The sequence below is a fragment of the Phyllopteryx taeniolatus genome, chromosome 6 (assembly GCF_024500385.1).
Source record: "Phyllopteryx taeniolatus isolate TA_2022b chromosome 6, UOR_Ptae_1.2, whole genome shotgun sequence".
NCBI classification, from domain to species: domain Eukaryota; kingdom Metazoa; phylum Chordata; class Actinopteri; order Syngnathiformes; family Syngnathidae; genus Phyllopteryx; species Phyllopteryx taeniolatus.
The window spans coordinates 19218335-19232437 of NC_084507.1; the positions used below are offsets into that span (position 1 = coordinate 19218335).

The window sequence follows — 14103 nt, forward strand, 5'->3', positions numbered from 1 at the left end:
CCAAATACGGACAAAGCGGATACAAAACTGGATCGAACAGAAGTAGCTGTCAGAGGGGCCTTTTCTGGACACTCTTATGACAAAACCAAGGTGTGTTTTTTTTTTTTTTTTTTTTTTTTTTAAATGAAACTGACACTTTTATACCAAGTCCGTTTTAGCGAGTCACTCTATGGAGGTCTAAATAGCCAAAATAAGAGATCTTTAATATACGAGAGCCTTCAAATTTGCCAAAAATGGTTGCTTGAAACCAATATGGCCAACTTCCTGTTTGATTAAAGGCATGAGTCCCTGAGACTTTTCCATGCATCCTGACCAGATTTCACCTTAATGAAAATATTTGATCTGACACCAGGTTTCGTGTCAAGGGGCTCTTTTATCGGGGGTGCTGTCGGGGGACAGGTTTATGCAAAGCAACCAGTTTCGCCAGGCCTAGCTCAGCAAGGTGTCCTTTGCGTGTTTGTCCTCGCTCGACAAGGTGCCAACAGCAGACATTAAAGAGTCGAGGTCCGCTTTCTACTTTATTAATTGGGTGTGAAATGACTGTCATTCCAGCCGAGGCGCTCAAGGTGTCTCAGTGACGGAGTGCTCGGCCTGAGAAGCTGATAGCCTCGCTGCACATTTAAGTGCAAATGCGGGCGTTGTCGCACCACCCGTAAACGTATGGGGGGGGGGGCTCTCGTTTGAAGGAAATGATGGATGTTTGCAGGATTGGTGACGCGTGGCGGCCGATGAGATTTGAAAAAAAAAATATTGCGCCGGTAATCAGCTCGTCTGGCATGGAGGAAGAAATACGGACGGGAACGTTCAAAGGTCGCCGTTATGAGACGAGCGCTCAAATGACTCTGTAGCGGACGGTTTTGGCATATTAATCAGGTATTAATGAGTGTGTAAGAACTTGGTTATGGGTCCAGAATGTGTTAGGTTCCAGACCCACTGTAGATCAGAAATTATAAAATTAAATATTATTTCATTTTGACATCAATTAAAATAAATAGTTGAACACAACAAAACGTGACCTTTGCCATGAATTCAAAACAATTATATTAGGATGGGGTTTAAGAAATTGTTTTCCCTTTTCAAATATATGTAAACACAAAACAACACAATGTGAAGAAGCAAAAATGTGAATTTGAATTTGTGTGTGTGCGTGCGTGTGTTTTTTTCAAGAGAGGAAAGAATAATCAAATACAGATAAGTGAGCCCAAACATAGGATAAATGTTGACAATAATCAAATAGTACACTTACAAATAATATCTATGAGGAACGCTGTTAGCAAAATGTACACAATTAACAAAGCACTTCCTGTACTATGCTTCTATTGTGAAAGATAAAGCACACCACTTCCTGTAACAGAAGTTGCTTACTTAACAATCAATATGCCTAACTTTCACTAATAAACAACACGTAATAACGCATTCTGGTGCAACAAGTAATGGCTACTGCGAACAAGGTACTTAGAGTATACTTGTGTGTCGTTACTCACTTTGTCATTGATGTACACATCTGAACGACACTTGTACTTAAGTAATGAGCGACTTAAGTCGGGTACGCTCATAAAAAATAATCAGGCAGTTTTTGTCTCGACTTTGCCCCTTCCGGACGAGAAAATGTTTTATAAAATTATCCTATAGGATTATCCTGTGGTCTGAGGTGTGTTACGAGTGAATTTGTCCCGATAATAACATCCGAAACGGGTCAGGGCCGACAATCTTAAATATTGAATGTATTTAATATTTACGACCATTGTTTTGTGTTGAGATAATCGGTGCACACCACACACAGTATGACCAAAACTGTTAAATACCTGATTTTTTTTTTTATCTTTATGTGTAGTTTTGGAGATTTGAAAAATCCTTATGTATGTACCTGGTCTGAGTTGCACGTTCTGCTTCCAGCCAGTGAGCTCACTGCCCATGCACAGGCCACATACTCTGGCTCTCTTGAATAACATACACAAATGAACACAAAAGCAATAAATGCTTAAGACACCTACAGTAAGTTATAGAGATGAACATATTTTCCCAAACAACAAATGATATTTGGGCCATTTCCACAGGCTGTTTGTGCATCTTTGGCATGGAGACAACTTCCTTTTCTGAACGTGCTGACGAAAAAAAAAAAACACAAAGTGAAGGGTTGTAACACTGCAACGAGCTATGCAATTCGTTAGCCCATCTATGGCATTTTGTATTGTGTGTTAACATTATGCTAGCAGTAGGCATGGCGTGTGCTTGTTTTAAATACACAATGTGTAATTCTCTTTGGAGTGGCGTCAAACCATTTGAAGCCTCTTTTTTGAAAGATTTGTTCACTATCTGCCAAACTGCTGCTTGTTGTAAAGTGAGTTGAGTTTACTGCCCATAAAGTGCTTGCCTCTAAAGTAAGTAAGTCAAAGAAAAAAGTGGCTGATGACGGCTTGTGTCTCGAGTCTTGTAAGTCAGGTCACTCGTATCTCAGGGCACCACTGTTTTGTCATTTCGAGTATTTCTTTGCAGAAAATGAAAAATTGTCAAAATTCCTAAAATGATACTTTATTTTTCGTCTCTTTTTTCTCCCAGAGCATATAAAACAATATTTTCAAAACTGTTTAAATCAAAGTTATTTTCCAGAACCACATTCAGGAGAGTGACTCTGATTTGTGACATTTAAGAAACGTTGGTTATCGTTGACACCATCAACTTTCACCGCGGTCACGTTTGTCGTCGGCATGGAGTAAATCAGCAAATAAAACTCTGTCACGTCGGCCTTTTATAGCAACCAGCCCTGGCGGCGCAATCCTCAATGTGACTCTACAACCCTTTATAAAAGCCTTTTTGAACCTCATTTCTTAGCTCACTCAATTATAGAGCCATTAGTGTCACCGTCTTGTGCACAAATGACTTTAAAAAAAAAAGAAAAAAAAAAAGAATACAACTCTCTTGGACTTTTTTTTAGTTGCGGGAGGAAATTACTCAGCTCCCTCCTGGGACCTTTGCACTGTTCCAGTTGACTCAATCTCATCCCCAGCAGGGACATCTGGAAGCTTCGCGTACACGTCATCTCAAACAGGACGCACTTTATGTCGGGGGCCTCGGCATTGTCTGAGCACAAAAAGTGCCTTTGTGAGATGAGATATTCTGCTTGCTGCTTGACATGTTATTCGTTGTTAAAATGAAGAAATACCCCCCCATGCCTCTATTGCTCTTGCAGGCTCGCTGCCAGACGAAGTACTGTACAGCTCCCAGTAATAGTCTTGTTTTCTCAGGCAAAAAAATTGTAATTTATGACATTGCTTTGACAAGTGTTTCCACATTAATCCGTGAACTTCGCTCCCGAAATAGCCAAGGATGGAAACTTTAACATTCCTGAGAAATGTTTCAAAGATGTTTGGAAAATAGGACACGTTGACGTGCAAGCCATTATATTCTACAGTATTCCGTTCCAATAAGTTGTAAGACAGGGATCCTGCTACTACCACTCGAGTGTACAAGGGAAGTCATACTGTTGATTCCGGTGGTTGCAGTTCCACTTAATTCCAGTAGGTGTCTGTAAGGTGCATTTTTGAACAGTTCCAGACTGTCAAACTAATTAAGAAGAAGACTTTACGTCTGCATGTGATTGTAGTATACTCTTCAGTCAAATTAATTCCTGGTAATTGTCTAGTACATTTTGGTAACTGGCTAGCACATTCTGGTGACTGTCTAGCTGTCAGAGTTTGCAGGTTTGCGTGGTGGACCACAATGCAGAGAAGCAAGGAGGCAAGACAGGAGTGCAGGATGTTCTCAAAAAAGAGGATTTATTTGCAAAAACAAAAAGGCAAATAACGATCTTGGGCAAACATTTTAATATTACATTAACAAAGTCCCAGAAAATCAAGAATCAAAGTAACAAAGAAATTCTAATAAACAAAACACTCACCACTACAGAAAACAAGACATGACCAAGGAACAGTGACTGACAATGGCAATGATCCATCACAGACGGTCAGAAAACAGGACGCTAAATCCAAGCAAATTGACGAGACAATGAGGCACACCTGGACAAGACATGAGTGGCTGGAGAGAGCTGATTGGTAGACACAAGAAACAGGTTTAATGAAACGGGGTGGAGACAAAAAACGAGCAAACAAGACATCAACATGTGTCACAATAAAACAAGACATAACATGAAGCAAAACTAAATATAATCTAAAAGACAAACAGATCATGAGACTAGCATATTCCGATAAGTGCCTAGTCCGTTTTGGTGACTGTCTAGCCCATTTTAATACCTGTAGAGCATCTTCTGGGAATTGTCTATCAGATAACGATAAGTGCCTTTTCTATTTTGGTAACTGTCTAGCACATCCTGGTGACGGTCTAGCGCACTGGTTCTTTACTGTTGTCTCTCTGGGACCCACTATTTCCTGTTGTTGCAAAGTCGTGACCCACTTTTACAGAACTTAGGAACAGTAAAGATTTTTGTTTAGAAATAGCCTCTGAAAAACACTTGTATAGTATATTATATTTTGAAATGCCGTTTCAAATTAGTTTGCTGTACAAGCACCAGCCAGAGGCTGAGCTCCACAGTATTTGTGTACAGAGTAAACTAGTGGCTAGAGGGCAAGGAAGTAACATTTCTTGTCACTTTCCTACTATGTTCCGTGTGGGAACTTGATACACCTCTGTACTGTACCCAAAAAAAAAAAAAAAAAAAACCCACAAATCTGAATACGAATACATGTACATTTTTTACTTGCTGTCTGCGACCCACTTTCGGGTCGCGACCCACCAGTTGAGAATCACAGGTCTGGCGCTTTATCGTAATTTCCTAGTACATTCCTGGAAGTACCTAGCCCATTTTGGTGACTGTCTAGCACATTGTGGTAAAAATATCATATTCTGGTAAATATTTGGCACATTCCGGCCAGTGCCTAACCTGTTTTAGTGACTTTCTAGCAGAATTATGATAACAATACATTCTGATAACTGTCTCGCACATTCTTGTAACTTTCTGGCAAATTTTTGGTATCTGTATCACATTCTAAATGCAAATGTTTAGAACATTCCAGAGTGGCTAGATTCTAGCCCGTTCCGGTAACTGTCCGGCACATTGCAGTTCCTACCTAGCACATTTCACTGTCTACGGTCTACCACATTCTAGTAACTGTCTAGCCTATTCTGGTAAATGCCTTGTACAATCTGCGACCCACGACTATTCAGCCACATGTGGTGCTTTTCATCCGTTTGCTGTGGTTACTTTGGAAAATAAATAGAGTATTTAATTTCGATTTTTATTTTATTTGAGTTAATTCATTTTTTCAAGTGTAATTCTAAATCTGAAGATATGGCGCTCTTTTAACATTAAATCAAAATGTTTTATTTTTATTTGTTGCTCAAAATATGCGTTACAACTCGTGGCTGCCAAGATTTATTGAACTGCTCGACCCCTGATAGGTAAAGCATGGATACATTAAAAAGAAAATGTAAGTTTCTGAAGAAAACAGAACGTTTATTGCTCTGTGTTACATGAACTATTTTAAAAACAAACATCGCTCACATCTCACAGATGACAGTTTACTATCGTGAGTGAAAATGAAGGTGACGTCTGCAGCCCTGATGCGGCTATGCTGTATTCTGAGGTTCAGGAGTAAAAATCATATTAAACGGGTACAATAAATATTTTAATTGGCTCTTATTTTTGCAAATATGTATATTTTACATCGTTAGTAAAATAGTCAGTCCTTTTTAATTCAAGTTGACAGCTGGACGCATGCTCCACATGCCATAAAATGGTGCCACAACAAAAGAAGCAGATGGAATTTTTGGTTCGCTGCAAGTGGTTAATTTAAGTTTGGCTTTAATTTCATGAGAGTACAAGGAAAGCCATTATTCTGCCATTTAGCAAATAGAAATAATTTTGGTGATTCTAATAGACCTAAAATAGGAAAAGTTTAGTTCAGACAGTGAGGGGAGAGGGGGGGACAAAAAGGGTGTGTAATTAGTGTATGTACATAAATATATGGTTTCAACTTAAGATGCATTCATTCATTTGGTTGAAAAAAATGAGAACTAATGCACCAGCAGTATTTCTTTAATTAATAACATCAATATGCACATCATAGAGTAATCCATTTTTTTGTTTGCATTGTGCCTCATCAAAAACTAAGCCCACCTGAGCCCTCCTCACCCTTCTCCCCCCCCTTGTGATCTGTTAGTACTGCAGCGCCACACACTTGCCCATAAATCACACAGCATTACCCCCACCATCCCAACCACGTGCACGACTCGCGCACGCCCCCGATTGGGCAGGCGAGAGCCTCGTCTCCGATCCCAAATCCCGCCTCCCCCTCGCACGCCCATTGGCCGAGCTCCTCGCCGCGCAGCTGCCACTCAAGACGCCGGAGCTCCTTGTTGCGCGCGCCTGGCGTGCTCTGCTGCGGGGCTGAGAGGCGACGAGGCGCGCTGCATACCAAGACACACCTCCACGGGAGTACCCACGGACCTCCACCCGCTCTCACAGACATCCACGCCAAGTTTTTGCAGAGAGAACCCCGGAGCGCGCCAAACTCCGCTTGTGGAATATTTTTATTTTTTTGGGTCTTTGCTGACATTTTGCAGGCGTGATAGACCACGCGTGGGGTCCCTGTGCGGTGCGAAAAGACGACAAGTGGATTCAGCTGATTTTCGGTGCGTAGAAGACGCTCTTGTTTGCTTGACATTTCCAACGCAGGAATACTCCTGAGATCAACATAAATAGAACGAAGCGCATCGCTGGAATCCATGACAACTGCCATCATGGGCTGCCCCCTCTTGAAGAACGCCTTGGCCGGCTTGCTCCTGGTGCTGTTGTGCAAAGGTAAGTTGATGAGATGTGCACTGGGACCCACGCGTTTGTTTTGCTCCATGCATTTATGGAAGATTGCTGCGCGCCCGTGTGTGCGTGTGTGTGTGCGCGCGCGTAATTCATCAGCGCGGAGCCAGGGCTGAGTGCAACGAGTGGTGCATGTTAAGATGTTTACTCAGTCTCGGAACCAAAATAACCAAGACTAGGAGGGGTGGGCTTTTCTGGACGTGACACGAATGACTGCCCATCTGCATGCATAGCGCGCGCGCGCGATGTGTAGTTGTAAAAGTGTAGCGGGCAATGCAGAGGAGTTAAGTGTCGTCACCTCTCCGAATCAACAAGGTCGACAGGGACAAAGGGTGAGGCACGGTGACAGGGTGGACAGCATGGGTCAAAGTTGGAGTGGGTGGTGGTGGTGGTGGTGTCAAGGTGATGCCACCTGCAGAGGACGTTTTTATTTTTTTAATTTTTTTATTTTTTCCCTCCTGACATCGCACCTCTAAGAAACACACAAAGCAGCAATTTAAGGATTAGCATTGTTGTAGTAATACACAAAGAGTAAAGTAAGGGTTTGTGAACGTAAGCTGCCATCAAGTGCAAAGGGGAGGTCACATTGTTGGTTCCAGGGCTTGCAGTTCCATTTACTTCCAGTACGTGTCAGTGACATGTGTTTCTGAACTGTGGCAGACTGGCAACTAACAAGAGAAAGAAGACATGACAGCCTTCTGTGGATTTGGATGGCTAAAAACAATGCTTAGGTCAATGCAAAGTGTCGCAACATCCCTTCCAGATGTGACTGAAACATGCTGTTTGTGTCTAGCACATTTCTGATCACTGTTTAGCACAATGTGCTGAGTGTCTTGCACATTCCAAGAACTGTGAACTACTTTTAAGTAAGTGCCTAGCTAGTTTCTGGCGCATTGTGGTGACTATCGAGCGCATCTTGCTGACTGTCTAAATAAAAATGTCAAGTACATTCTGGTAACTGTAAAGCACAACTGGTTACTGTCTAGCACATCCCAGGAACAGTCAAGCACATTTTGGTAATTGTCTAGCACATTCCCGTAACTGTTTAGCATGGTCCAATAGCTGTCTCGTACTATCTAGTGCATTGCGGTTACTGTCTTGTGGATTCTAGTAAAGGTCAAGTACATTCTGGTAAAAGTTTAGAACATCACAGTGACTATGCAGCAAATTACAGCAAGTCAATTTCAATCTGGTAATCTGGTCAAGCACATTCTGGTAACTGTCTAGTATATTGCTATAACTGTCTAGTACATTCTGATAATTGTCAAGCACATTCTGGTGTCGAGACCAGAGGTGGGCAAACTACGGCCCGCGGGCCACATCAGGCCTGTTGATCATTTCAATCTGGCCCGCCAAAGATTGGTACAGAATTTGACCTTGTCCTGTAATGCGGAGTGGTTCCACCAGGTTGTACTGTAAAGCCCAGGGGTTCCACCGGGTAGCGCAGTCGGTACAATGATACATTGACTTGACTTGTTTTACTCTGCTACTGCTCTGAACCCTTCTTCAATCACGAGTGGGCCAAAGAATAGAAAAGTCGACCGTGAGTGCTGAGTTTTTTAATATAGATTGGACTACTAAATACTTTTGCACTGAAGTACGGTCAAAGGCTGTATGTCTAATTTAAGAAATCATTGCGGTTTTAGTGGAACATCAGCCGTCACTCTTCTCCCAAGCATGCTGATTATGCTAAGAGCCAATCAACGCAGGAACTGATGGCTATGGCTCAGCGCTTAAAATCAAGCTTGCAGGCTCGGCAGAACACCTTGATCTGACAAACTGCCATCCAAGATTCAGTCTCACAAGACCCTGAAACAGCGCCACGGGAGCTGAAGATGGAACTGATTGTTTTCCAATGTGATACCGTCTTAAAAGAGAAGTTCAACTCTCAAACTGGCTGAGTTTTATGCTTCATTAAGCGCAGACAGATTTCCAAAAATTCAGAAGATGGCACAGAGGATGCTGGTGGTGTTTGGCTCCACATACTGAATGTGTGTAAACAGACTTTTAGTGTGATGAACACCAACAAAACATCCTACAGATCCCAGCTGAGTGATGAACAATTCAGATGTGTTCTGAGAATTGTAACAACAAAACTAACGCCAGACTTTGATGCATTTGGGGGGAAAAAAAAGTGATCAACAAAACAACACCGTTCCCATTAAAAGTAAATCTAAGTATTAACACTACAATGCCTTTTTGGGGTTTATTTTTTATATGTAAGCATCTGGTCCTGGCTTGGCCCGCCTGTGAAATTTTAAAAGTCAATGTGGCCCCTGAGCCAAAAAGTTTGCCCACCTTTGGTCCAGACCATTCTGGTGACTGTCTCCAACATTCTGGTAACTGTCTAACGCATTCTGTTTGTCTAGTCCATTCTGATGACTGTATAGCACATTATGGTAACTGTCTTGTACATTTTAATAACTGTGAGGCACATTTCATTGAGTGTCGAGTCCAGTCTGGTATCTGTCTAGCACACCTCTCTGTGCTTAAAAAAACCCAAATCTCACATCTATGCAAAGTGCTTGAGCACTCATCCTAACATGCTTAGTGATCAATAAAGTTTGGAATCCATTAAAGTCTTTTCCCATCCTTCCTCACATCATCCCTGAGTGCTCTCGGCATGCTGTGGGATGTCCCCACGTTTATTAGTTTTGCAAGACGTACTCAGCATGCTCAGTAATTAAGCTCACGCCCCCACATAGTCACCCATACACACGCACACTCCTACTTCTTCATCTATGCACGCATGCAAAAAAAAAACAAAAACAAAAAACGCACGCAAACACACACCTGCCGCAATTACTGCCGCCTTTGCCCTGTGGGAAATCAGTATATAAATAAATTACCCCCACCCTTAATAACAGTAATTGATGTGTCAGTGCAATAAGACTCGGGGTTAACAACCTGCAGTAGGACGCCTGCCTCACAGGGGGCAGGAGGATTGAGCGGGAGGTTGGCGAGGGGGCGACCGGTCATGCTTGGCGGTGAGCAGACGGATGGCGCTGCAGGATGCGTGAAAACATGACCAACTCAGCGGGTGTGCGCACACACACACACACACACACACATTTCATTTCATCTGTGGGAGCTCCTGCAAAGGGACCAATCATGACTGGTTTCTTCATATGACCGGAGATGCACTGTGGCCCCGCAAGCGTGTTATTTTGGAGGGGAGTGGGGGTGGGGGATGCGGGGTACGGGAATGTGAATAAATGATGCAGCAGTGCAACCATCCTGTGAGAGGCCATCTTGCACTTGCCACGAGTCCACTGTGAGATTGCTGAGAGATCAGCGAACCTAGTTGGTGGTAAAAGTCACATTCAGGTACCGCTAGCCCATTTCTAGTTCCTGGCTAACACATTCTGATAACTGTAGTACATCCTGGTAACCATAGCACATTCTGGTATCTGCCAATCACATTCAGGTAACTGTCTAATACATTCCAGTAACTCTTGAGCCCATTCAGTTAACTGCACATTCTGGTAACTGTCGACACGTACATTCTGGTAACCATAGCACTTTCTGGTCACTGTCTAGTACATTCCAGTAGTCATAGCACATTGTGGTAACTGCTCATCCCATTCCAGTCACTGTCTAGCACATTCTGGTATCTCTCCAACAGATTGAGTATGAACCAGAACCGTACTGGTCAGTCTCCAACGTTTTTTGGTAACTGCTTAGCACATTCTAGCAATTATGTAATACATATTTGTAATTCTCTCACACATTCTGTTAACTGCATTCCATTTTGTGAGCAGTCTAGCACATTCTAGTTAGTCTTGCACATTCCGGTAACCGTTTTCCCCATTCCGGCAACAGGTTAGCACGTACTGGTATCTGTCCTACACATTCTGTTGATCAGGACTGAAGCAGAGCCATTCCCACCCTGGTGTAGCACATTCAGGTAACTGCCATTTTCTTCCTGTAACTGTCTGGCAGATTCTGTTTACTGTCTAGCACGTTCCGGTGACTCCCACACGCCCGCCTATCAAGCTTGATGCCTGATAGAAGGGGTGCTCATGGCGGGAACATGGGTGAGAGCAGGTGGGGCTGATTTGTCACCTGTCTGGTTTAAACGTCGTGGGTTGAATCTCAGTGAGCCCAACATGCATGCACGCACACACGTACGCACGCACACTCGTGTACACACACACACACACACACACACACACACACACACAAACTGGATCAAATGTGTTGGCGAGCAGAAGAAGAGGAGGGTCATGCCAGCGTCAACAGATGTCTGGTGTTGCTAATCTGGAAACTGTTTTTTTTTTCTTCCCCTCTTCCATCCTCCCTGTGAAATCCTCAGTTTGTCCTCCACGCTCGACACAGACGCTTTCGCCTGGTTTGCAGCTTTCATTTTAGTGCGCCACCATTCCGAGTCAAGAGCTGCAGGGAGAAGGGTCGGAGGTTTAGCCAGCCTCGAGTGCGCTCCACATCCCAAGACTATTGCCCCCCCCTCACCCTCCCCGCCGCACTCCCATCCTCCGGTGCCGCTTTTCATTCCCATTGCTTTGGCTTGCCATGCTGCAGTGCCTTCGACATCTGGTTATGCCCCTTGCCGATATGCCGCCGATGCAACACCTTTTGTAAAAAAAATAAAAAAAAAAAAAAAAAAAAAAATTATCCTGCTGCGTTTTGACCTAAAACTAGAAGCGACGGGGAGCCGTGATGAAAAGATGATGATAAAGCTCATTTATCACATTGACAGTTTTACAAGGTGGCATTGCTGTTCCAGCACAGCAAAGTAACTCGCCACTACCGAGATTTCTCCATTTTTAGCAATAATCAGGTTGAAATGAGTCCAGATGTGAGATGCCGGTGACTCATCAGGCCTTAATACGTTGTGCTTAGCGGTTATTTGATTAGGAAAATGAATTCCAGTGCAAAGTTTCCACCACTTCAGTTGTGAATATTCAGCCATGAAGGAGAGAACGTGATGAGGAAGTGAGCTTTGCTTTTTCTTTAACTTTTTGAAAGTTTATTCATTTTGGTGATGACATGGGCAATAGGTTCATTTCCCCTAATCTAAAGTATAAACTCTACAAATGTTTTTCTTTTTCTTTGGGTTTTTATGTCTTTTGCTACCTGTGATGTTGCCATAAAAGCGTGTGATAATTGTAAAAAGGATGACACTTTCTGGTAACTGTTTAGTACATTTTAGTAACTAACAGATTCCAGTATCTGTCGAACAAATTTCGGTCACTCTCTAGCACTTTCTATTAACAGTCTGGCACATTTATGTAACTGCCTAGCACATTCTGGTCACTGTGTCACACAATCTAGTCACTGTCTAGCATACTCCGGTAACTGTCTATACCCATTCCTGTAACCGTCTAGCTCGTTCTGGTAATTGTTTAGCCAATTCTGGTAACAGTCTAGCACATTCTGATAACCGTCTCATCCATTCCAGCAACTGTTGTGCCTTGTCGGTAACTGCCTAGCACAGCCGGTAACTTGTAATTGTCCAGCACATTCTGTTTACAAATAACTCTGGGCTCGGTAAACTCGGGTAGTGTTGGCATGTCTCTCACCTGAGCGTCGACCGACAGGCTCAGATGAGTCACCGTATAAAGGACACCCCGTCACAAGTCACATCCTTTCCATATCGTCAGCGTCATAAACAACCATTAAAACCGCCACTTGTTTGCAGTTATAATTACCATTATAATATACACAGTGCAGCGTAGCGGAATGTGATGGGCAGTTATAGCAGTTAATTGCTAATAGCGGCTCACGTCCCGGCTCCTGGCACCAAGACCAACTCGGGTGGGAATAAGAATCCCACCCTAGTAAAAGTCGGAATGTTAAATCAATGTAGAGCCAAATGAAGCCAAGCTTGTCATCTATATACATGTCAGCATCGCTATTAATAGTGCTCATTCAATACCAATAAATTGAGACAATAAAATAAAGGCCAGGCAGCAGAGAGCCACCACTGTGATCTTTCTCTTCCGCCGAAGCCTTTTTGTTGTCAAAGATAGACAGAGCAAGAGGGAGAAGAAGGCAATCGAGATTAGCGCGGGCGGGTGGTCCTCAGGGAGCTGCCAAGGATGAGGGTCCCGCTTCCCTCCCTGTCCTCATTACCAATAGACAAGAAAGTCGCCGGCAAAATCAATGGGAAAGGCTTAGGTGGTAATGCGGGCCACGCCATTGCTTTTGTGTGGGGCTTTTTCTTCTTTTGTCTTGAAGTGAGAGTTGGACTCATGAGTGCCAGCCCAATGACTCACTTTGTTTTATCTGGCCTGTAAAAGATGGAGTGATTACTGTCTAGCACACATGTGTCAAACTGGTGGCCCGGGGGCCAGATACAGCCCGCCAAATCATTTTATGTGGCCCGCGAAAGCAAATCAAAATTGCTCATTGTGTTCTGGTGTAATACCATTGAGATATTTGCAAGCATTGTTTTGTTACCAATCCCCCTTTGAAAAGAAATGTAATAGTTGAAAAACTTGTTTTTATAGGCTTCTGATTTCAAAAATGGTTATTCATCAATGTGTTGTGTATACTGTAATTAATAACAGTATATGAGGTAATTCATTTATATGGGTTCACAGTCGTAGCGGCCCTCCGAGGGAAGTCATAACTACGATGTGGCCCGTGACAAAAATGAGTTTGACACACCTGGTCTAGCACATTATGGCAGGTAACTGGCTACTCAATTCCAGGCACTGTCTAATGACAGTCAAGTACAATCTGGTTACTGTCTAGTCCATTCCGGGCACTGTAGGGCACAATCCGGTACCTCTCCAATTGAATCCAGAAGCTGTCTAGTACATACTGGTTACTGTATAGCACATTATGATAACTGTCTTGACCAGAGATATTCAATTATACTTCAGATGGCTCCAGTTGCAATGGATTTCTCTGGGCAATGGTCAGGATTGCAAAATATTTTTATTTGTGTAGCTGATCGATCAAACAATATAAAAATGGCAACTGCTTACCACATTCTAGCAATTAAACAATGGAAAATGGCTTTTCCTTTTCACCTTTGTGATTTTGCAAGTATGTAATGTTTTACATGAAAAAACTAATATCTGTCTGGACCATAAGTAAACTATTTTCATGAACATAAATAAACATATTCCCAAAAATACAGAAATACAAAGTGCTTTTAAAAACACATTTAAACCCTTAAAACAGTTTACATTTAAATACAAACAACACCAATAACTGAAATATCCACTAAACAGGCACAAACACATCAGGCCTACATTTCAGTACAAACTAGCGGGTTAAGGCGCCCCGAGGGCGCCTTAACC

General features: G+C 42.8%; 1 protein-coding gene across 1 annotated transcript in view; it reads left to right on the forward strand.

Annotated features, from left to right (window-relative positions):
• Positions 1-6330: 6330 nt before the first annotated feature.
• Positions 6331-14103, forward strand: part of iglon5 (IgLON family member 5) — a 181843-nt gene continuing 174070 nt past the window's right edge. The window contains exon 1 of the mRNA XM_061777366.1: positions 6331-6817. Coding sequence (XP_061633350.1) covers positions 6742-6817 — 76 coding nt within the window. The 5' untranslated portion in view covers positions 6331-6741. The remainder of the gene's footprint in view (positions 6818-14103) is intronic.